The sequence below is a fragment of the Cryptotermes secundus genome, unplaced genomic scaffold, assembly GCF_002891405.2.
Source record: "Cryptotermes secundus unplaced genomic scaffold, Csec_1.0 scaffold184, whole genome shotgun sequence".
NCBI lineage: Eukaryota > Metazoa > Arthropoda > Insecta > Blattodea > Kalotermitidae > Cryptotermes > Cryptotermes secundus.
The window spans coordinates 1,120,660-1,141,921 of NW_019725839.1; the positions used below are offsets into that span (position 1 = coordinate 1,120,660).

General features: G+C 47.0%; 1 protein-coding gene across 5 annotated transcripts in view; it reads left to right on the forward strand.

Annotated features, from left to right (window-relative positions):
- Positions 1-21,262, forward strand: part of LOC111863570 (very low-density lipoprotein receptor) — a 116,799-nt gene that overhangs the window by 75,273 nt on the left and 20,264 nt on the right. For 3 of the 5 annotated variants that reach the window (XM_023849999.2, XM_023850001.2, XM_023850002.2), the window contains exons 3-10: positions 9,160-9,282; positions 12,833-12,955; positions 15,156-15,382; positions 15,472-15,736; positions 15,822-16,073; positions 16,436-16,736; positions 18,073-18,291; positions 19,775-20,129. In XM_023849999.2, the coding sequence (XP_023705767.1) occupies positions 9,160-9,282; positions 12,833-12,955; positions 15,156-15,382; positions 15,472-15,736; positions 15,822-16,073; positions 16,436-16,736; positions 18,073-18,291; positions 19,775-20,129 (1,865 nt within the window). Of the gene's footprint in view, positions 1-486; positions 603-9,159; positions 9,283-12,671; positions 12,795-12,832; positions 12,956-15,155; positions 15,383-15,471; positions 15,737-15,821; positions 16,074-16,435; positions 16,737-18,072; positions 18,292-19,774; positions 20,130-21,262 lie in introns of those variants that run through there. The other 2 variants (XM_023850003.2, XM_023850000.2) reach the window with 2 other exon arrangements.

Genomic DNA, 21,262 nt, shown 5'->3' on the forward strand with positions numbered 1-21,262 from the left:
GTGTCGTTAACACGCCGTAGTAGTTTCCGCGTACCTGTCTGTGTGAAGCTGTGTGTACCGTTTGAAGGTAGCGGCGGGGGTGAGCGGGGGTGAATATGCGAGACAGATGATTCCCCTTTGTATCGTCTGTCCGTGTGCGGGTCGTAGGGTCCATGCCAGCACGGGGGCAAGATGGAGACGAATCGCGCGAAACATTACATCACTACCTACGCACGCGAAAGTTGCAACAGCGCAAGTTGACGTTCATTGCATTGCCGAAGCGCAAAAAGGAGGCCAAAATCGAAATTCGGCCAGAACACCATCAGGGCTCTCGCTTCATATTTAGGCCCAGAATCGGCACTTTGAGTATTTGCATAGTGCTGTAAAACAGGCCACGGCTGACCGAGCCGGACACTGCCCCCCACCCCCTGGAGTCCGAGTGGATGATGCAACAACCGCCGCTTTTAAAGTGAAGCGGGCCCAGTGCGCGCTCAGTAGTGCTGTGAGCATGGGGACAGCGCACGCCATCGTCGCAGTGGTTGTGGCGCTCTGCAGTGGCGTCGTCGCGATGCTGGCGCTTCCTGGCGACAGCCAGTCGGACTATCACCTGCTGGCGCGGAATGGTAGGCGGGCCGACTGAGTGTGTGAGTGTGTGTGAGTGGGCTTTTGTGACGCGGTCATGAACATCGGGCTTCCATCACGGAAGGGGGGAGGGATTTAGGTATGCTAGGAAAGCGACCACTTGGGCGTATCTGCGGCATAGGCAGGAGGATAATGTTAAAATGGACCGTAAAATAAATGCGAAAGGATCCAGTGGCGGGCTGTTGTGAACATAGTAATGACGGGAAATTTCTTGGCTTGCCGAGTGACTGTTAGCTTTTTAAGGTCTCTGCTCCATGACGTGAGCTCCCTCATGCAACTTTCTACTTTCCACCTTTGGGCGAGACTGCACGTGCTGAGCCTGGCTCACACAGGGCCACTTCGGCCGCTGAGAGCACACTGGTTACTATGTAACATTAAAACCCCCCGCATTGTGCCCACACACTACGGAGACTTTCCCTAAACAGCAGTAACCGGCTGGGCTTTGTAGTGGAGACGTAATGTTTCCTGTGAGGTACGGACTGGATCTCAAATTGCTCTGCTCCCAGGGTCGTGAGATAGAAAATTGGGGCCGTAAGTCCCGCGGGATTCGGAATCGAGAATGACTGCTGGCGAGGACCAGCAGCAATTTACCTGACCCACCGAGGCTCAGATCTCGAGGCCCCGTGCGTGTTTCAGTTGCTATCTGGTGATGGTTGTTACCAATGCTTCTGACGATTACCGTCGCATTCCCCATCACTGGAACCCTTGAGCACAGCCCCGTGACCTCTGCTGTGTTGTGAGAGAGTTCACAATCCTGCTTCTGTGTTTTCGTTACCATATTTGAGCGACTTTAATGTCTGTTGACTGTACCTGAAGAAGAACGCGAGAAGAGGAAATGGGAGGGCGGCATGAGAGGCACTACATGTACCGAGTAGGTTTTCATAGCGGTAACGCTGTGACATATAGTCGGAAGGTGCTGAGTTCGAATCTCGAGACCTGGACACCGTCTGTCCTTACTGATTTTTTCCATAGTTTTACGCAGTGCTTCCACTCACATGCCTGTATACTACCTTGAGTAGGCCACGACCCTTTCACCAGTCATCCTGCCATTCAACGCCATGTAATCTGACACTACATTTTTTTTGCGGGGGGTGGGGGGGTTGAACGATTTCCGACTGTGAAGTTTCGCAGACCCCGCTTGTCCTGGTACAGGTGTGTTGTGGAGAGGGTAAAGCGGTGGGAAGTGGACTTCGCTGTCCGTAGAATAAAGAAAGTGAGCAGGGTCAGATATTCATATGACAATTAATAGGGCTACGTTATACGCATGGAGTCCAACGTGGAATTTGGGCACCAACTCAACATCTGCTCTCATGTAAATAATATTTACAGTTCAGTTCATATTTCACAGAAGTGACGCCGCGGCGCCAACCGGTTGCTGAGAATCACACGAAACAGGCTGAATGCGCGGTGTGAGCAGACCGTACATAGTTGCACTGTTCCGAACGAAGGGCCAGCGTGTGGTGGGCTAGATTCAGTTGTGCGAGGAACATTCTGTATGTCCTCTGTAGTGGTCCCGCGTTCGGTTTGTGCTCGAGGTTTTCACCAGGCTCTTCTGCGAAATAATTTGGCATGGACCCAATGTGAGCCTTGTAAAAAATAATTTGGTTTTCATGTTGTCTGGTCAGTTTTCGCGTCAGCTTATTTTACCGCATTTGAATGCTGAAGATTATGAAGAGGGGCTGAGCTACCTCGCGGGGCAGTCACCCGAAGAAATCAGGTAACGGCCACATATATATGATGACTGATGGAATTCGAAGCGGTAATACGAAGCCGCGCAGCGAAACAGCGCGAAACGTCTGCAGTGGCGACGGACGCCGCAGACGTTTCAGAGCAGGGTACTGAAGGTGCGGACAATTGTGTACTGCGCGGTTGCATACTTCGTAGGATCATTATTAGATTAAGGGAGATGCGACGGACGACACGTGTAGCACGCATGGGATAAAACCTTAAGATAATCAGTGCCTCGGAAACGTACGCGCAGACGAGAGCATACTAATGATAAGAATATTGTATGAGGATGTTGAGTGGATAATCAGTGGGCAGGGATCAGTGGCGGGCTCTTGTGATCACGGTAGTGAAAGTTCTGGTTCCGTAAAAGACGCAGAATTTCTTGAATAGATGAGCGACTGGCAATGAGATTCGGGGGTTTGAACTGCGGACCTGTCGATATGCAAGATTTGTGCGGTGGGGAGGAGGCATGTGATGACATGGATACATCCAGAGTGGAAAGTATCGATCTACATGTTCTGCGATTACGCAGTCGTGGTTTTCCTTAGTCTCTTCAGTTGTCGAGGCAGCACTGTTCACTGGACCATCACTTGGCCCCACACGACCTCAGCACTTGGAACGGCGCCGTGGAATAGACATTCAGCTAGCAAGGGTCAGACACGCATTGAGTGTTTGTAAACAAAGCAGCAGGCGCATGCGTAGTAGCGCCAGCGCGTGTCAAGTGGTCAGAGTACGGAGGACAAGGCTGTCGGCCGGCCCGGTAACCCCGAGGTCGCGTCCTTGCTGCGGCCCGGAAGTAGGAAGAAGAGTGACGCGGGTTGAGAACTGCGCCGAAATGTGGCATTGAGGTCGTGCGTCGGTGTACTGGGCGCAGTCTTCAGAGAGCCCCCTCGGGGCTCTCCTTGTGGGCCCTGAGGCCTGAAGCCCATCTCACTAATAGTTACAGAAAACAAAGCTCAACTGTTCAAGGGAAGCTGTGAGAATCAAACGAAAACATACATACACTGTGTGCAGGCGGTGCTTATAGTTACCACCGTGCAGTAAAGACAAGTTACACCACAAAATTACGAAACGCGTATTTGGAAAGCAGTGTTCACGACAACATTGCGGCTGGATTCCGTTGGGTTGGCAGTCCTGACTTGTTCCCAGGCGAACTGCTGACCTCAGTTTGATTACAATTGAAGAACACGGGTGACACGGTGATTTATTTGACCTCACTGAGTTATTTTCGGGTCTCGAGAACTTCGTGAGCGTGGGACATGCGGCGTCTCCTTTTCTTTTCTTCTCCTTCCTCGTCGTCTTCTTTCCTCTTTCGTTGAGTTTTTTCCGCTTTGTACGGGCCGATGTACGGAAGATTTCTAGTCTTTCAGCTTCCCGTGTCGATGTGTGTCCGCTTGTGCGAAGTAGCGGCCTGTCTAGCTTTGATAGGATGGTGGATGCGTGCGGAGCAGTTCTTGGAATGAGAATTGGCAGGGGAAACAGAAGTACTCGGGGAAGGTCCACCCCATTGCCACATTGTTCAGAGAACGTTTCAAACGCTTTCCGTCACTGCAAGCACGAAATGTTGAACTTTCATTGCACCCTTTTGTTGTTCAGTGTTCGTGCATTTCCATACTGAACACAGAGATACATATGTGTATACAGCATAAAGCAACCGAACGCAGTGCTCTCTGTGCATGTCCGTTTGTGCCGCCAACGGGAGTGCTTACATGGCAGGCGCAGTTGGGAGGTCCTGGCCTGGAGACCGTCCATGCAAAGTGCAGACAGCAGTGGTTGCGCTTGTGCATCGGTCATTGGCCTCCGTGTTTCTGGGAAGTGGCAACTGGTCCGTGTCGAACCGGATGTTCAAGGTTCGAGCACCGCCGTATGGAAAGCCGACGAGCAACTGTTTGCTTTTGAGAGCTGATTACGTGACAGCGGTTAACGTGTTTTTTTTTATTGGGCTGCATGAGCCAACACATCGACAAGTGTCCAGTTACACATTGAAGGTTCCTTTATGTACACTTCTGGGATGTTACTTCGTATAGTCCAGTAGAAGTTAGCGACTTTTCGGAGGATCGTGCAGTCTCCCTCGGCAGGTTCAAAGACTAAGCCAAGCAAGAGGCAGGCAGCTTCCTGCTTGTTACTAACTCCACTCTTGCTCAAACGTGCCGTGATCTGTGCCCAAGGCGCAGAACTGTCGTTATGTAATGCTGCGTGACCTCTTGACCCAGTGACTGTGACTTGTGTGCGCTTCTCAAGACGTCATTAAACTGGTTGCTTAAAACGAGTGACTAAGAATAGGTCAGATAGGGAACGGGCTGGCCTTGGCCTATATCGAAGTGCTGTCCTCGCGTTCCTTGCAGAGACCGGAGCGGCTCCAGGATGACCGTTAGAGTAATCTGCAGCCCGGCCGAGATTCGAACTTCGAGCCTCCCGCTATGCAAACCATGCACACATGGTGTTAAGCTGCATCCGTAGCTGTCAAAGGCGACAGGCGTCAGAGCGCTCGTCTTCTGCTTGTCCGCATTAGATTGTGGTGTATTGATCTGACTGGCCGTGTGACACAGAGCGCCGGCCACTTCCTCCTATCCTCACGTGTCGCTCAGTCATGGTCAGGGATTTCAGAAGTTGCTTAGTGCCGCTTCTGCACACTGGAATATGAAGAAACCCTGGCGCGTGTTTCATTCGGAACCTTTCCATTTGTACACGAAACGTAGCAGCAGTGTCCGAGAGCCACTCTGGTCACTGATTTCCTCGAAAAGTAAAGCTATACCTGTAACAGGCCGTGGAGGCCGATAGGGTTGTGAGACGCCGAGGCTCCCACATTTTCTAGACACTCGTTTCACAGATGGCGGTGAGAAAGCCGTCAAAACTTTCTCTCATTGATAGTGCCATGTGGGCAGCACGCCACTGATACCGGAATGTGAGCAACTTGTACGCGTTGCGGTTGTCAGAAGTTGAGCGCTGTTGCCGCGGTTAGTGGCGCCACGAGACGATAGGATACGACAAGCGGGGATGTATTTCCCATTTTCATGTGTAGAAGTTTCAGGGCGGTGGGCCGCGGGCGCGCGCCCGTGTGGGCCGTCATGACGCTGTCAGCGTCTAGCGCAGCGGTTCTCAAGTTACTGGGGGCTCGGGGTCGCGCGGGACATTCGTTTTGTTTTTTCGCACTGCAACCGGAATTTGTAATAGAAGTACACGTATTTCTAAAATATTTATTTATTGTATGGAGATATAAAAGTGTTATAGCACAGAAAGCAGTTTTGTCACGGATGTCCATTTGGAGAGTTTGTGGAAGTACACACACACACACGGCCCACAAGTTGAGAGCCACTGATTTAGACTGTACAGCGTCGGATGACACGATAATTGGTGAATTGTAAGGGATTTAGAAGGAAGAGGCAGAAAGCGGTCATGGCCTAATCTGAGTATTATCTCGGGATTTACCTGAAGGAACTGAGGAAAATCACGAAAATGTCGTGTTACTGTAACTTTCGGAACGCGCAAATACATCGTGTTCATGAGGAGTTGGCCATCGGACATTTTCCCGAGCCAGATTAATGCACTTGCTGTTAGCGCCATCTTTCAGAAATGCCTTCCTAATGAAAATGAGCAGGGAACTGAAAGGTAGTTGACCCGGTGGTGCGTCTGAGCCTTACGTTTGTGACGTCAAGACACGAAGGGGGGGGGGGACTACTGGGACAGCGATCGCTTTATTGTGTTACAAGTGCGCTCTTTTGTATGAAGTTTGTGCTCCTTCTGTGAAGACGGCGAAGGTTGGTAGCACTGTAATTAACTGCAGACAGTATCACTTCATTAGCCGCGCCTTCCAATTTAGTTCGCCGGATTGAGTTTAAATTGAAGTCGATGTCAGAAAATCGAGAGGTGACGGCTGCTACGTTGGTTGCAGCCGAGAGGGAAGTGGGGGGGGGGGCATCTTACTGCTGCCACCAAATCCTGGCATAAATATGCCATTAGCACTTCTCGCATCTTCCCTGCACGCGTCGTGTGTGTAGCCCATCGTTCAGGAATCATAACAGTCTTCTTGATCCCCGCCGGGGGGGGGGGGCGCAAGCATCTGCCCTCCCTCCCATGGATTTCAATAAAAAAGAAAACACGAAGAAGAGAAGGAAGTACAAATACCGAATATTAATAATGTAACCTAAACGTATTGTCACGTGTTGGGTGCATAAAGTGACAAATAACTTTACGCCGTATTGAAGGCAGTGTAGTTCTCTTATAAACCCTCAGCCGGACAACGGGAAAACGCCTCGCTTCCTTGTTGCCTAGTCGCCGTGTTTACAGGTGTTGCTGGGCGACGCTGTCGAGAGTTGTTTACTGCTGCATAGCAACCGCGGCATCCCCCGCTACGTCGCCGCGGGGGGCGGAGTGTTGACTGGCCTGTTACCGTAGTAGCGACAGCGCCCAATGTTGTTACGTCACCGCTGGCCGGGGAGGGGATGTCCTCCATAGCGCAATACGTCACAGTATGTTTAGAGGCGTATTCTTCTGTTTCTAAATGCTCTCGGACGATAAGGAAAAGTAGTCTTACACGGCTTAAACGTCCATGCTATTGTGATCATCGCCAGGTTGTACAATGTCGGAACTGTTCTGTTCCCTCTTCTGCCTCACTGAACATGGATCCAGGGTTCCACAAGTTTGCACTGGCCTCTCTGTAGTTTTTTGATTCTCGGAGGCCGGTGGGGGGGGGTTCTTGTGAGATAAGTGCGCGCGGTAGTGTAGTTGGTTGAACCCCTGTGCTACAAGCCGAAGGTCGCGGGCCTGATTCCCCATCAGGTCATTGGATTTTTCAGTTGACCTGATCCTTCCAGCCGCACTGTGGCCCTGGGCTCGACTCAACCTCTAACAGAAATGAGTACCAAGAATCTTCCTGAGAGTAAAGGGCGGCCGGCGCATAAGGCTGACAAACCTCACCTCCATCTGTGAGCCGATTGTCTAGAAAATGTGAGAGCCTCGACGTCTCACAACCCTGTGGGCCTCCACGGCCTTTTAGTAACATATAGTCAAACGATAAAAGTATAAAATACAGGAAGACGGCAGAGTGCACGGCTTTGCGATGTATATGTGTGTGAATCCCCGCGTGGAGGCGGGTTAGAATTCCTCCACCGTAGGTAGCCCAGCGAGTCGCAGAAGGCGACGAAAAGGGAACTCTTGTGTACCCTGTCACTAGGGGACATAAATATATAGACCTGATCTTCCAGGTTGTGGGTTCGGCGCAAGGCCTAGGACCTTGCTCCGTAAAAAAGATCTTTGTCGCGAAATGCAAAGAAGTGAAAACCTGATGCGATCTGGCGGGAAGCCTGTGGCTCAGAAAGGGCTGTTCTGCACCGTGGATGAAGATGAAGCATGGTGTGCATGTGTACACTGAAGCATTCATCAATTTTCTTGCTGTCTGATTCGTGCTAATTTCTTGTTTTGCTTACATTTCGACCCTGAAGATGGAGGCAAGATGTTCCGGTGAAACGTCGATTGATTCAATAGACTACACGGCGGTATATCCCAGAAGGTAGAACTCTTCATAACCACCGCTGTGAGAACCTCAGGACCATCCATGTAGTGATTTGCTGTTATTCGGTTCTCAAGATATCAGTGGCGTGTAGGTGTGAGTTTCTCGTACTTACGTCTTATATAAATAACTGCACCATATGCACGCACGTCACTGCACAAGATAGCAATAAAAATATTGGCTCGCTTCTCTGTTGACATTGCTTCTGTCGCAGTGACGAGCAAGTGAAAGGGTACGTATTGATTTCACCCTCTCAGTGGCCCGGTGGCCAGCACGTAACGTAATCTGCAGAGTTGCAGATACACAAATGCGTACCGAACAGGATAAGGCCCACACGGCAATAGTCCTGCAGGCGATTGTTACACCAGGAATGACGTTAGTTCTGTGACATCAGAAATCCTTTACAGGCTGAGAAGTAGTTTGCTGATGGCCTTCGCCAGCACAGTAATTTTTGGTTTCAGATCTTGTTGGGTCTCGTTCTCCAAATTTTGCTGTCTCTGCAGCCCGAAGTTCATACAAATAATGTATAGAATTCAGTTCTTTCCTCACAGAGAACACTTCGTTTCCATAACAGCGACCAAGCAGTTGTTAGTAGGGAAACACACGAATACCCGCCCTGTGTGGCGAAAAATGCGGAGTTTTGTAAATGTTACAGGTGACGGTACACACAGCTTGTTTCCCTTGGGATTTGGAGGGGAATTTCTCATGTTGTAATAAGTTTTATTTTGCATGCTTTGCAGGTTGCTGCATAGAACAGAAGTTTGGGTCTCTCTAACTTCGCAATTTTGAAGTTAGTCCCTGAGCGCTGCTCCGCTTACATTGCCAACATAAGGCCATGTCACTCTTCTGCGCATGCAACTGCATACATCCCCACTACTTATTCTTGGATAGCGGGTTCGGACTTCTTTTTGGACCTCATTCGGTCTATAATATGTGGACTAGGCTGTGTGCTGGACTACCGATGTCTCTGGGTTTATTTCCCGGTAAGGGAAAGATCCGCGTCAAGATGGGCTCTGGAGCCCACGCAGCCTTCTATCTAGTGACCACTTATCTTATTAGCGCAGGGGTTAAGAATGGTGGAGGTATACCTCGACTCCTCCATACGTCTTAATGGCTTGGTGCTTAATTAAGTACATAGACAACTGTGCCTTAACTTTGCGTACAATACAGGACACGGGCTCTACTGTCCCTTGGTGCTGTAGTGAGAAAGGTGTGTGTGTGTGTATGTGTTTTGCCCGCCTGCCCCATGCTGTCTGCACGCCACTGTAAGTACAGTGTTGTCACGTTGTATGTTGTTGCAGTGAGCCGGACGTGCTCCGACGCAGAATTCAGATGTGCCAACGGAAGATGTATCCCTGTCCACTGGCAGTGCGACAATGAGAAGGACTGCATTGATGGCAGTGACGAAGTAGCAACAGTTTGCCGTAAGTACCGACCTCTCTGCAGGACCCCTGCGTCTGGAACATTCTGGGGGGACGTGTCGGAAGAAGAGTCGAGATCTCCGGAACTCCCGTAGTTGTAGAGACTGAATTTGGTAACTGTAATGATGACGCGCCGTCGACGTCACTACCTGATTATGGCTGTCCATCAGAGATGCTGTAGACTTAGTGTACCTCTGTTTGTTTCAGTGTGCCCCCAGTGCCTTGAGATCTAACCCTTGTTGCAAATGCAAACCCGTGTACCGTAAGGGCTATGTAGAGCCGGTACGAACCAAAATCAGAGCACTCGGTAGCGTTTCATGTGGACAGCTGAACACGGCACGGTCAAGTCCTCCCTGTTATGGGTTATTTTTTACTCTGTGAAATGAAATCGCAGGAAGTTGAATCACACGACAGCAAGACCAAATCTGCCCAGCTGTTGGTTTATTTGAGGAGTGCTGTCATGTGAGATGTTACACCGTATAATCTGGTACTACAGTGTGTACTATCCCGGCATTTGCCTGAAGGGTCTGAGTCCATTTATGAATAACTCCAGTAATGATAGCTGGGAGCCGGGGCCTTCCGAAACGTCCCTGCTACAGCTAGCAAGTTGGCCAGTGGCAACATAATTGGGAATTTACGTTGCAGTTCCTTTGTGAAACTGAAGTTACTGCTGTTTGAGTAATTTGGGATGTACAGTTTGGTTCCACCGCGAGTTACAACTGCGTGTCTTGTTAAATGTTGGCACGGTGTTCGAACTCGGGACACTGAGTTTCATCCTCCAAGTGTCCCATGTGACATCCTTGCAGTTACTCCTCATAGGGTCAAAGTGCCACCTGATACGAGGCGCCGTTTGTGTCTTTGCAGTGGGTTATGTAATCGTATTTACAGACGGGTAGATAAAGGAACGCGTGAGGCAAGTTGGTTTGCTTAGTGGCGCTTCATCAACTGTAAAGGTTAGGCCTATTTCGGGAGTGATTGTGCCTTAGAAGAACCGCGATACGTGTTGGTTCTGGAGGGCCTGAAGTTGTCACTCCTCTCATTCTGGGCTTCACAGTTTTGAGTAGTTTGGGTCCCCCTGTGTTCTGTGTCGTAACTTCGTGAAACAGCCCAGAGCCATCATGCGAAATTATTGATATCTGTCGATGACGTCAAAGCGATAAAGTATCGTGTTTGTTATCAAGATGATTTAATAAGGCGCAACTTCTTTTTCGTATCACAGCCGCTTCTCAGTGTCGGGGCAGCGAAGCCCTCAATGGCAGGATGCGTGAGTCGAGGGCTGGGCGGGTGAGGGGAAGGCAGACATGTTTATGTCCTTTTAACCGGAAAATCCCGAAGGAAAGGAACCAATTGGGACATGTAGTCATAGGCGAAGAGATGTTAAATGACGCAGGATTTTCTGGAGGCCGGGGGGGGGGGACCTTCATGGTAACCATCTCGAGAGAAACTGATTTTCCTTTCAATTTATCGGTTTCCAAGGTCAGTGATTGCCTACTGCAGTAGGTACTGATGGGACGGGATATTATTAGAATAGATCTCAAAGAATCGGGATCAGAGGATGTCGACTCAATTTGTCTGGCTGAGTATAGGGACAGGTGGAGGCTCTTTTGAACATGACAAAGAATATTCAGGTTGCTTAAAGTGCAGGGAATTTCTTGAGAGGGTCAGCACTTGTTAGGTTCTCAGCAAGTACTCAGCTCCGTGAAGTGAGTTTGTTATGTACATGAACTTGAGGTTCCAAAATTTTACGTCACAAAATAAGACCACACGTTTGTGCATCATGGTGATGTATCAAGCTCAGAAATCACGGAACAGCTTCATAGCAGAAGGCTCTTTGCATGATTATCTTGCCACTGGTTAGCTTAAGTTGCACATTTGCTCATTGGTGAAAACTGCTTTGGAGTGTGAAATTGCATCTGGTCAGATATATGAGACATTGTTCCTTTGACGCCTGAAATTCATGTAAATAATGTGTAAAAATTCAGTTCGTACATCACAGGAAACACTGCGTCTCCATAACCACGACCAGCCTGTTAATGCTGTTTAAGGAAACAGTCAATGTTTCCTATGAGAATCACACAGAAAATTCAGAGTTTTTCAATGTTAAAGCGGGTAGTTCATATAGTTCCCACTGTACTTTACATACTTAATTGTAGAACACATTGCATGTGTTCATTCTGCACCAGATGCTTCCCTCAATTGTAGAACACATTGCACGTGTTCATTCTGCACCAGATGCTTCCCTCAATTGGAGAACATATTGCATGTGTTCCTTCTGCACCAGATGCTTCCCTCAATTGTAGAAAATATTGCATGTGTTCCTTCTGCACCAGATGCTTCCCTCGATTGTAGAACACATTGCACGTGTTCCTTCTGCACCAGATGCTTCCCTCAATTGTAGAAAATATTGCATGTGTTCCTTCTGCACCAGATGTTTCCCTCGATTGTAGAACACATTGCACGTGTTCCTTCTGCACCAGATGCTTCCCTCAATTGTAGAAAATATTGCATGTGTTCCTTCTGCACCAGATGTTTCCCTCGATTGTAGAACACATTGCACGTGTTCATTCTGCACCAGATGCTTCCCTCAATTGTAGAAAATATTGCATGTGTTCCTTCTGCACCAGATGCTTCCCTCGATTGTAGAACACATTGCATGTGTTCCTTCTGCACCAGGTGCTTCCCTCTGGGTTTCCTTCACAATTATCTTTTCTTTACAGAAATTAAAATATGAAAGAAAGCTGTGTAAATTTTATTTTTCTGATGTATAAACAGGTTGAAACAAATCATGCCAGTTTTGAATGATACAGTTGATGTGCTTCCCTTTGCTTCTGCTCGCAGTCATGCACTTCCTGTTTCTCAGTTAGCTATGGTCACCACAGTCACTAACATTACCATTCCAGTAAAAATTTGTTCAGTTCCTGGTGGAGAATAGGATAGCTTTGTCTTGTGCCCACTCAACTTGTCCCGAAGAAGAAGGAAAATAAGCTGGAGCTTGTACCAGTCACCACCTGGGGATCGTCCCCCGTGGGGTCCTTGGGCATGGGGTTTCGCATACCTCTGTGTACTGCTGTAACCTACATATACGTATTGCTTGAGAAGAGACTGCTTCTTCTCCCACTACTGGGTTTGATTAAAGTCGGTAGTTTATTCAGCCTCACTTCATGAATGAGTAATTTCTTTGCATTGTTGCCCTTTCATAAGCCTGGTGCAAGACATGTGAAACATATTGAATGAATCAGAGTTAATGCAGTTCGTTTGGCCTTCGACTGCAGGGACAAGGTGTTCCTTGAACAGTTGACATATATTTACCTGGTCAGAACACTTCAGGCTTCTATAAAAGCCGAAGGTTCATCACAATATTTACAGTGGCCTTATTTCTGTTTGAACCACAGAGGCCAGGCCGTGCAGGGCAGGGGAGTTCCAGTGTTCTGCGGGCGTGTGTATACCACAAGCATGGGTGTGTGACAGACAGACAGACTGCCTCGAGAAGTCGGACGAGAGGAATTGCACGCAGTGTACGTAAGATTGTATCATGTTGTTGTGTTGCTTACAGAGGAGAAGGTGTGCAGTCCTGAAGAGTTCACTTGTCGTGCCTTGCCAGGCGAATGTGTGCCGCTCACCTGGATGTGTGATGACAACCCGGACTGCTCGGATGAATCAGACGAGAAGGCATGCAGTAAGGAAACACACTGTGCAAGTAGCATGTGGGTTGAGGGACTGTTGATGCTGCAAGCAGACACACTGTGCATGTAGTATGTGGGTTGAGGGACTGCTGAAGCTACAGGCAGGCATGCTGTGCATGTAGCGTGTGGGTTGAGAGACTGCTGAAGCTACAGGCAGGCACACTGTGCATGTAGTATGTGGGTTGAGGGACTGGTGAGGCTGCAAGCAGACACACTGTTCATGTAGTGTGTGGGTTGAGGGACTGCTGAAACTACAGGCAGGCATGCTGTGCATGTAGCGTGTGGGTTGAGAAACTGCTGAAGTTACAGGCAGGCACACTGTGCATGTAGTGTGTTGGTTGAGGGACTGCTGAAGCTACAGGCAGGCATGCTGTGCATGTAGTGTGTTGGTTGAGGGACTGCTGAAGCTAAGGCAGGCACGCTGTGCATGTAGCGTGTGGGTTGAGAGACTGCTGAGGCTGCAGGCAGGCACGCTGTGCATGTAGCATGTGGGTTGAGGGACTGCTGAAGCTACAGGCAGGTACGCTGTGCATGTAGCATGTGGGTTGAGCGACTGCTGAGGCTGTAAGAGAAGCAGTAAGCAGACATGCTGTGGATGTACCATGTGGGTCATTTCATTTAAGACTGTGCAGTGGTTCAGGTCTGGCAGATGGATGACTTAAAGGACAGAGAAGGTAGAAACTCTGCCTAAGTTTATAGCCTGTCATTTTTGGAAACACTGTAAACAGAGATTGGGAAGGAGAGGGGTACTTTGCATGGGTGCTTATGGGTGGAAAGATCTCACCAGTAGATGTCAGGTATGTATACAATGAAAATATCAAGACATGTTGCAAAGATAGGCAGTATTACAGGTAACCAAATGATTTGCTTTTGTTTTTTTTTATGTTTTTTATGTTTGAGTTTGTATAATTCGTTGTTTTCTTGTTTGTGTTTGTGTGATTTGTTTAGCAAGTTTAGCTGTTGTTTTGTGCATATATAACTTTTGTAATTGTGTCTGTGCCTTGTATGTTTCTTTTGTGGTTTTATGTGTGATTTAGGTCACAAGTAGAATGTTCATGTATTTCTACTAGACTAATGTCAAGTTGTTTATATTATTGAATATCATTTGCGTGTTTATTTTTACATGATCTGTTTTTGAGTTTTGACTACTACATGTTTTAAGGAAAGTACATAAGAGTAATGTTCCCCAAGGCCGCGCCATAGCTCAAGCGGTTAGCTGCTGGCTTCCCACCACGGCAGCCCGGGTTCGATCCCGGGTCTGGTCAAGTGGGATTTGTGGTGGATAAAGTAGCGCTGGGGCAGGTTTTCTCTGAGTGCTTTGGTTTCCCCTGGCAATCTTCATTCCACCAATTGCTCCACAATCACACTCGCCTATCATCTGGGGCTGGTACAATAGGCCAGAAGTGGCCGCAGTACAAGGGACTTAGTCCCACCCCACTAGCATTAAAAGAATGTTCCCCAGGCCATACAAATTAAATGAGAGGTCTTTACAAATACTAAATGTAGCTCATTTATTTCGCTGAATTATCATTATTTTTCAACACATGCCCTAAATACATCAATGCATTTGTCCCATCTTGGCACGTGTTTACAAATTCCATTGTGGTAGAAATTGGGCTCTTGAACTTACAACCATGAATTAGCAACCATTCCCACTTCTTTATTACTGTGGAATTGCTAACCTTGCAGAAAAAGGAGGTCTCATGGTGCAAGGTCACGACTGTGCTTTATTAAGTTATAATATTATTTATTATTGACCGTGACTTCCAGCAGGTATTATTTTTGTTTAAACTGGCTAATTATGATATTCCTTCAGACTTAGTGTAAAATGTTTCTTTGATTGCCCACTAGATGGGGCATGTTATTTTGGCTGATTTCTTTTGCCATCTGCATCAAGTGCTTTGGGTTCATTATAATTCCATTAAGCTGTTCCATGTATCTTACAAATCTGTTGTTATGTCTTTCATGTAGTAATTCTTCCAAATTAATCTAGGCATGAGATCTGTATAAAGTATTTGTGCCTATTCCAAAAACAAAAGAATGTTGCATGCCACTGACCTGAGTGGGTTCAGTGGAGTTTTGTTACAAGTAACATTATTACTGTTTGTTATAATTCACTTCACTAACTGTGGTTAGGTAGTAGTGTACAGTATACATAGCAGCTTTTGTATGTGTTCCCTTGTGCATGGCCAGATGAAACCTGTCGCTCGGATGAATTCACTTGCACCAATGGAAAGTGCATACAGAAGCGCTGGGTGTGCGACCGGGACGACGACTGCGGGGATAACTCTGATGAGAAAGATTGTCCAAACACCCCGTGTGCTCCAGACTCCGAGTTCAACTGCTCAGAAAATTTCTGCATCACATCAAGATGGCGCTGTGATGGTGACCTCGACTGTCCTGATGGCTCAGATGAAGAGGTGTGTTGTGAAGCAGCGTGTCGCTGATTGAAACTGATCAGTGGCGTGCAGTGCACAAGATGTGATTATGGACTGTTGTTGTTTTCTAGGGTTGTTCGGACCGTCCAATGCATCCATCTCACTGCCTGCCTCGTGAATTTGAGTGTGAAGACCGTATTACTTGTATCCACCAGTCCTGGGTTTGTGATGGGGATAGGGACTGCCCCGGTGGAAGTGACGAAAGTGTAGCACGATGCCATAACGTAACGTGCCGGCCAGACCAGTTTCAGTGCAAGAACATGGTCTGCATCCCAGGGCACCTGCACTGCTCGGGCCAAGCAGAGTGTTCTGACCAGAGTGATGAGGAGAACTGCAGTAAGTAACTGTTCGACTGAAATGTGGTGTTGTGGGTTCTGCTCCTGTGTCTGTAACTTAACAAAACTGTGTCCCACTGATCCAGCGGCACCAGTACCGAAGTGCGACCCAAAGACACAGTTTGAGTGTGGGGGTGGGATCTGCATTCCCCTGAGCAAGGTGTGTGACACGAAGCCAGACTGTCCAAACTGGGAGGATGAGCCGGGTGATCGCTGTGGCAAGGACGAGTGCAAAGACAATAATGGCGGATGCTCTCAGCACTGCGTGGACACCCCTGGTGGCTACTATTGTGACTGCTTGCCTGGCTACAAGCTTATGGACAATCGCACCTGTGACGGTATGTTGAGTCTGTCATATTTTACAGTTTCTTAGAATGACCTATCATGGTTCTACAGTGTAGAGAGATGCATCAGTACCATGAGCACTGGTAAGTTTAATAACTCAAAATATGTTACTTCATTCAGCTGTGAAATGTGGTCTTGTATCTTAAGGAAGAGCATAAGATGATAACAAGAATGCTCAGGAAAGTGGCTGGACGTAACAGGGACACAGAGCTGTCATATAGCATGGAATTTTATGATTTGTACATGACACATATGTTAACGATTGTTCAGAGGTGTAACTTGGATGGTGACTGCATAATTTAGGATAATATTGGACCTTCGATTTCTGACAACTTATTGTTCTGCATGGTTGCAGATGTCGATGAATGTGAGACCCCGGGTGCCTGCTCACAGATATGCATCAATGAGAAAGGTACGTTCAAATGCCAGTGTGTTGAAGGATACCTACGGGACCCACGGGACCACACACGTTGCAAAGCTATGGAGGGCCATGCATCACTGTTATTTGCTCGTCGGCATGACATCCGCAAGATCTCGCTGGATCACCATGAGATGACAGCGATTGTGAACGACACCAAGAGTGCCACAGCACTGGACTTTGTCTTCAGAACTGGCATGATTTTCTGGAGTGATGTCAGTGACCAGAAGGTTTACAAGTAAGAGACTAATATTCCTCAAAAGTCTTGCTCTGCAGAAATGTCTGAGCATGCATTTGGTGTCCCGTGTTGCAGGTCCATGTGAACTTGAATTTCAACTAACAGAAACTTTCCCCTAAAGGTAAATTTACCCCTGGCCTTAATTGGGCACCACGCCGAACTCCCCAATTCTTAATCTCGTGACTACATGGAGGTGAGTGGTCAGCTTTATGCCCCTGCCACGTTGTCTCTGGAGAAACATCCCTCTGTACTCATTGTGTAGGAAGGGGGATGTGTGGCTCTCAGAGCCAGTCTGGACAACACAGAGAAGAGAAAAACATCTTGTCCCTATTAGAAATCAGACTCAACTGTGATCATCCAGCTTGTATTTATCGTCTAACCTATGAGAAAGGCTATATGCAAATAATGGCAACATACCATATTTATGCTTTTAATATGCCACGAAAACTAGACGTGTTAGGAGAAATCTTGGGACAGGCAGGCAGGTTTCAGTGGATGAATGTTTTCACTGTCTTTGCAAATTCTTTTATTCTTATCTTCTATCCTATGTACAGAGCACACGGTAGCATAGTTGGTCGAGGCTGTATGCTAAAGCCGGAAGGTCTAGGGTTTAAGTCCCGATTAGGTCATTGGATTTTTCAGTTGATCTCATCCTTCCAGCCGCACTATGGCCCTGGGGTCGACTCAGCCTCTAACAGAAATGAGTACCAGGAATATTCTTGGGGGTAAAGGACGGATGGCCGATTGTCTAGACAATGTAGGAACCTCAACAGCCATGGCAGTGCTGAGACAGTGCCCAACATTTCAGAGACCATCTCATTGCATGAGGTTTCTGTGCGATAACAGTAGCAGCTTTTTAAGGGGGCATGAGGATGGTGACTGGATAGCTTAAGGCATGTCACCAAAATGTGCAAAGCATACAGTGCATAATAATAAATTTTAGAACAGTGCTGCTGTCTTCTTTGATGTTATGCCATATGATCTATTAGACCGTTGTTGCTGCTTGCTGGTTGGTTGCTTGGTTTTACTCTTCATCCTTTAAGTTGGAGGCAATGCATTCCTGGAAATCATTGCTGAACCTTTTTAACAGAACATGGAATCATTTCCATAGGATGATGCAAAAATACTCTGTTTCATGACTGAGGTGTGTCACAATCTTTCTTGATATCTTCAGGCAAGTGCTTAGCTACTGTGTTAAAATGGGGCACAGCCAATAGTTAGTTTTTCATAATTAACTTTCTGTGTTACACTGAGCATCGTGTACAGCTGACTGACAGACAGACGTAGAGAGCAGACAGAGCCATCTCTGAGAGTGACTTGGGTGTTCTCTCTGTAGAGCTCCAATTGACGAAGGCAGTGAACGGACAGTTGTGATTAAGGACGAGCTGACAACTTCAGATGGGCTTGCAGTGGACTGGATCTACAATCACATATACTGGACGGACACGGGCAAGAACACGATAGAGCTTGCGAACTTTGAAGGTGGCATGAGGAAGGTGCTGATACAGGACAGTCTGGAGGAGCCACGGGCCATTGCTCTCAACCCCATTGATGGGTAAGTGAACAGGCAGAACCAGTGGTGTGCCCATTCATGTACCCCTATATCCCCATTGCCATTCCATAAGTGTCAACCTGCTTGTCCCATTTACATGAACTAGCTGTGCTCAACTGTAGGGGAACTTGCCTGTACTCGATTTCCATTAGCTACGATGTACTGTCTGATGTTTGGGGTCCATTTTCATGCTTTAAGTGAAGATCTCTGGTCCCTCAGGGACCATGAAAATGTAACTGAGGCTGCTGTGAAATAGTCCAGTAACAAAGATGTTGTATTAATAATTGTAGTCCTAAATAAGCAATAAGTGAATAAAAATTATGTTGATATAATTAAATGATAACTAACTTCATGGAGCTGGGTCATTCTTGTGAAGCTAATATTTGCTCATCTACCAAAGATGTCCCCAACATTTTATGGTACCCAGAGGTCTCATTACCACGTTCATAAATGCATGCTACCTATCCTATCCTATCCTGGGGCCAGATGAATCCAGTGCACAACCTCCCATTCCATTTCTTTATGATAAATTTTAATGTTATCTTCTTATCAATGCATGGGTCTTTCTGGTGGTCTCCTTCCTTTGGGTGTCCCAAGGAAAATTCTGTTTGCACTTCTGGTCTGGCCTATGCATGCATGCTATATGTCCTGCCCATCTCATACCCTTTGTGAGGAGCAAAAATTGTGAACATTATGCAATTTTCTTCATCCTCATGTCACTTCCGCCCTTCCCAGTACCTTACTGTCGAGCACCCACAATCTGTGTTTATCTCTGAAGGCTCCTCCCTCATATTCGAACTGAATGGCAGAAAGCTTTCCTTGAATTTAATCTGCTTTAATTTCTTTATGATTGCAATTTTGATTTGCTTGTGTTGTTCCAAAGTATTTGAACTTTGTCACATTTTCAAAGAATTTATGGGTTAGATATTAGAGTTTTGTCCTGCGATGTACATTCCAGTGATGAGACATCAACATATTGTGACATGTCAAAATGTTGGGCCCCGGGATGTGGAACGAGTTACCATGAAAACAGACTCTTGATAAATGGCTGGTTGCCAAGCTGCAAGTTTTGTCTGCCTTTAGAGCAGCCTCCTTACTGGCATGGTAATGTTAACATTGTCAGAATAGACCAGAAGCTGATGTATCACACCCATTCAAGTTCAGTCCCTCCTGACTTTCTTGGTCAGTATGTCAAAAATAGATAACTGTTAAATCATATTTTAAGTTAGCTCTAGTTTGAGAGGCTTCAAGCTTTTGTATTCATGCCAAAGGAGTCTTACACCAAAAGAGACTGGAAAGCACTGCTGTACTGTACCATGATGGAGAGTGAGGTTAAACAAGTCCTACTAAGTTAGAAACTGAAATTCTTGATTTCAGGGTCTCACAGTAAGAGACTATATCCGATATCCAAATTATATGTAATATATCACATTGTACATCTTGGAAAGTTTGAGGATTCGTTATTGAAAGATGTTTATGATTCTAGGTGGATGTTCTGGACTGATTGGGGCACTGAACCAAAGATTGAACGTGCTGGAATGGATGGATCGCATCGCCAGACGATTGTCTCATATGAAGTGAAATGGCCTAATGGACTCACACTTGATCTTGTGAAGAAACGTGTGTACTGGGTGGATGCCAAACTGAACGTGATCTCGTCTTGCAACTATGATGGCAGCGAGCGACGTGTGGTTCTTTACTCTCCTGATGCACTTCAGCATCCGTTTAGCATAACGACATTTGAGGACTGGGTGTACTGGACAGACTGGGACAAGCAGGCTGTGTATAAAGCAAACAAGTTTAATGGGAGAGACATAACGGCCATCACTGCCACGCACATGGTAAGTGGCTGCAGTAGCTTCTGTGGGGCAGTTCACACTGCAATTGCAGTGTTCCTCTTATTGATGGCAGTTCCATGTCTCTAAGGCACAGCAGACAAATTTCAGTTTCTCTGTGTGTCTGCAAGCAGCAAGGGCACTGTCCAGCACTGATGAAGCTCTCTCTCTCAAGGACATGTTGGTGGCAGCATGAGTAGGATTTTTGGGGTTCAGCAAAAAGCTTTCATACCGATGTATACTAATCTCAAGGAGCAGGATCCATCTTAACAAGCCAATAGCTTCTCAGCTAGTCAAGATTCCCACCTCTGGCAAAACCCAAACTTTCATTACCATGCTGACCTGTATGCAATACATAACTAAATTATGGCATAGAAACATATTGTTTCTCCTAGGATCAACTTTTTTTCTAACTTAATTATTTTCAGGAAGAAAAAATATATTAAGAAAGCAGTCTTCTGGGATTTGGCACCGTGTATATGTGGTGTTAACCGACGTTTCGGAGGAACGTATCACCTCCATCTTCAGGGTAGAAGGAAAAATATAAGAAATCCGCAAGTGAAGAGCCCGTGAGAACCAGTAAAAGCAGTCACGGTCTCTTCGCTTGCGGATTTCTTATATTTTTCCTTCTACCCTGAAGATGGAGGTGATACGTTCCTCCGAAACGTCGGTTAACACCACATATACACGGTGAAAAATCCCAGAAGACTGCTTTCTTCATAGTCACCGCCGTGAAAGCCTCAAATCTTACAAAAAATATATTTTTTATTATGTTCCAGGCACTTCAGGAGAAGTTGGGTTTGAACCCAGAGCAAGCCTGTGTTCTTAGTAGAATGGACATTGTAATGTGTGATCCAGTTGTTTCATTAAGAGCACAGTACAAGGTGTGGCAATAAAGAACCCGGATTACTTTTATGACTCATTTCCGGCCACGTCATTGACGAAGAGGAGGGTAGGGCATTGACCCTTGGACTTCCCTCTACCGTCACACAAAGTTTCATTCACGTGCATCGGTTAGTCTGGCCGCGACCATTGTTAGAAGCGGATCGTGTTTCTGAGCTCCGTCGGAATAATGCTGAGTGCTAATGCAGAACAACGTGCTAACATCAAATTCCTCACAAAACTTGGAAAATCTGCCA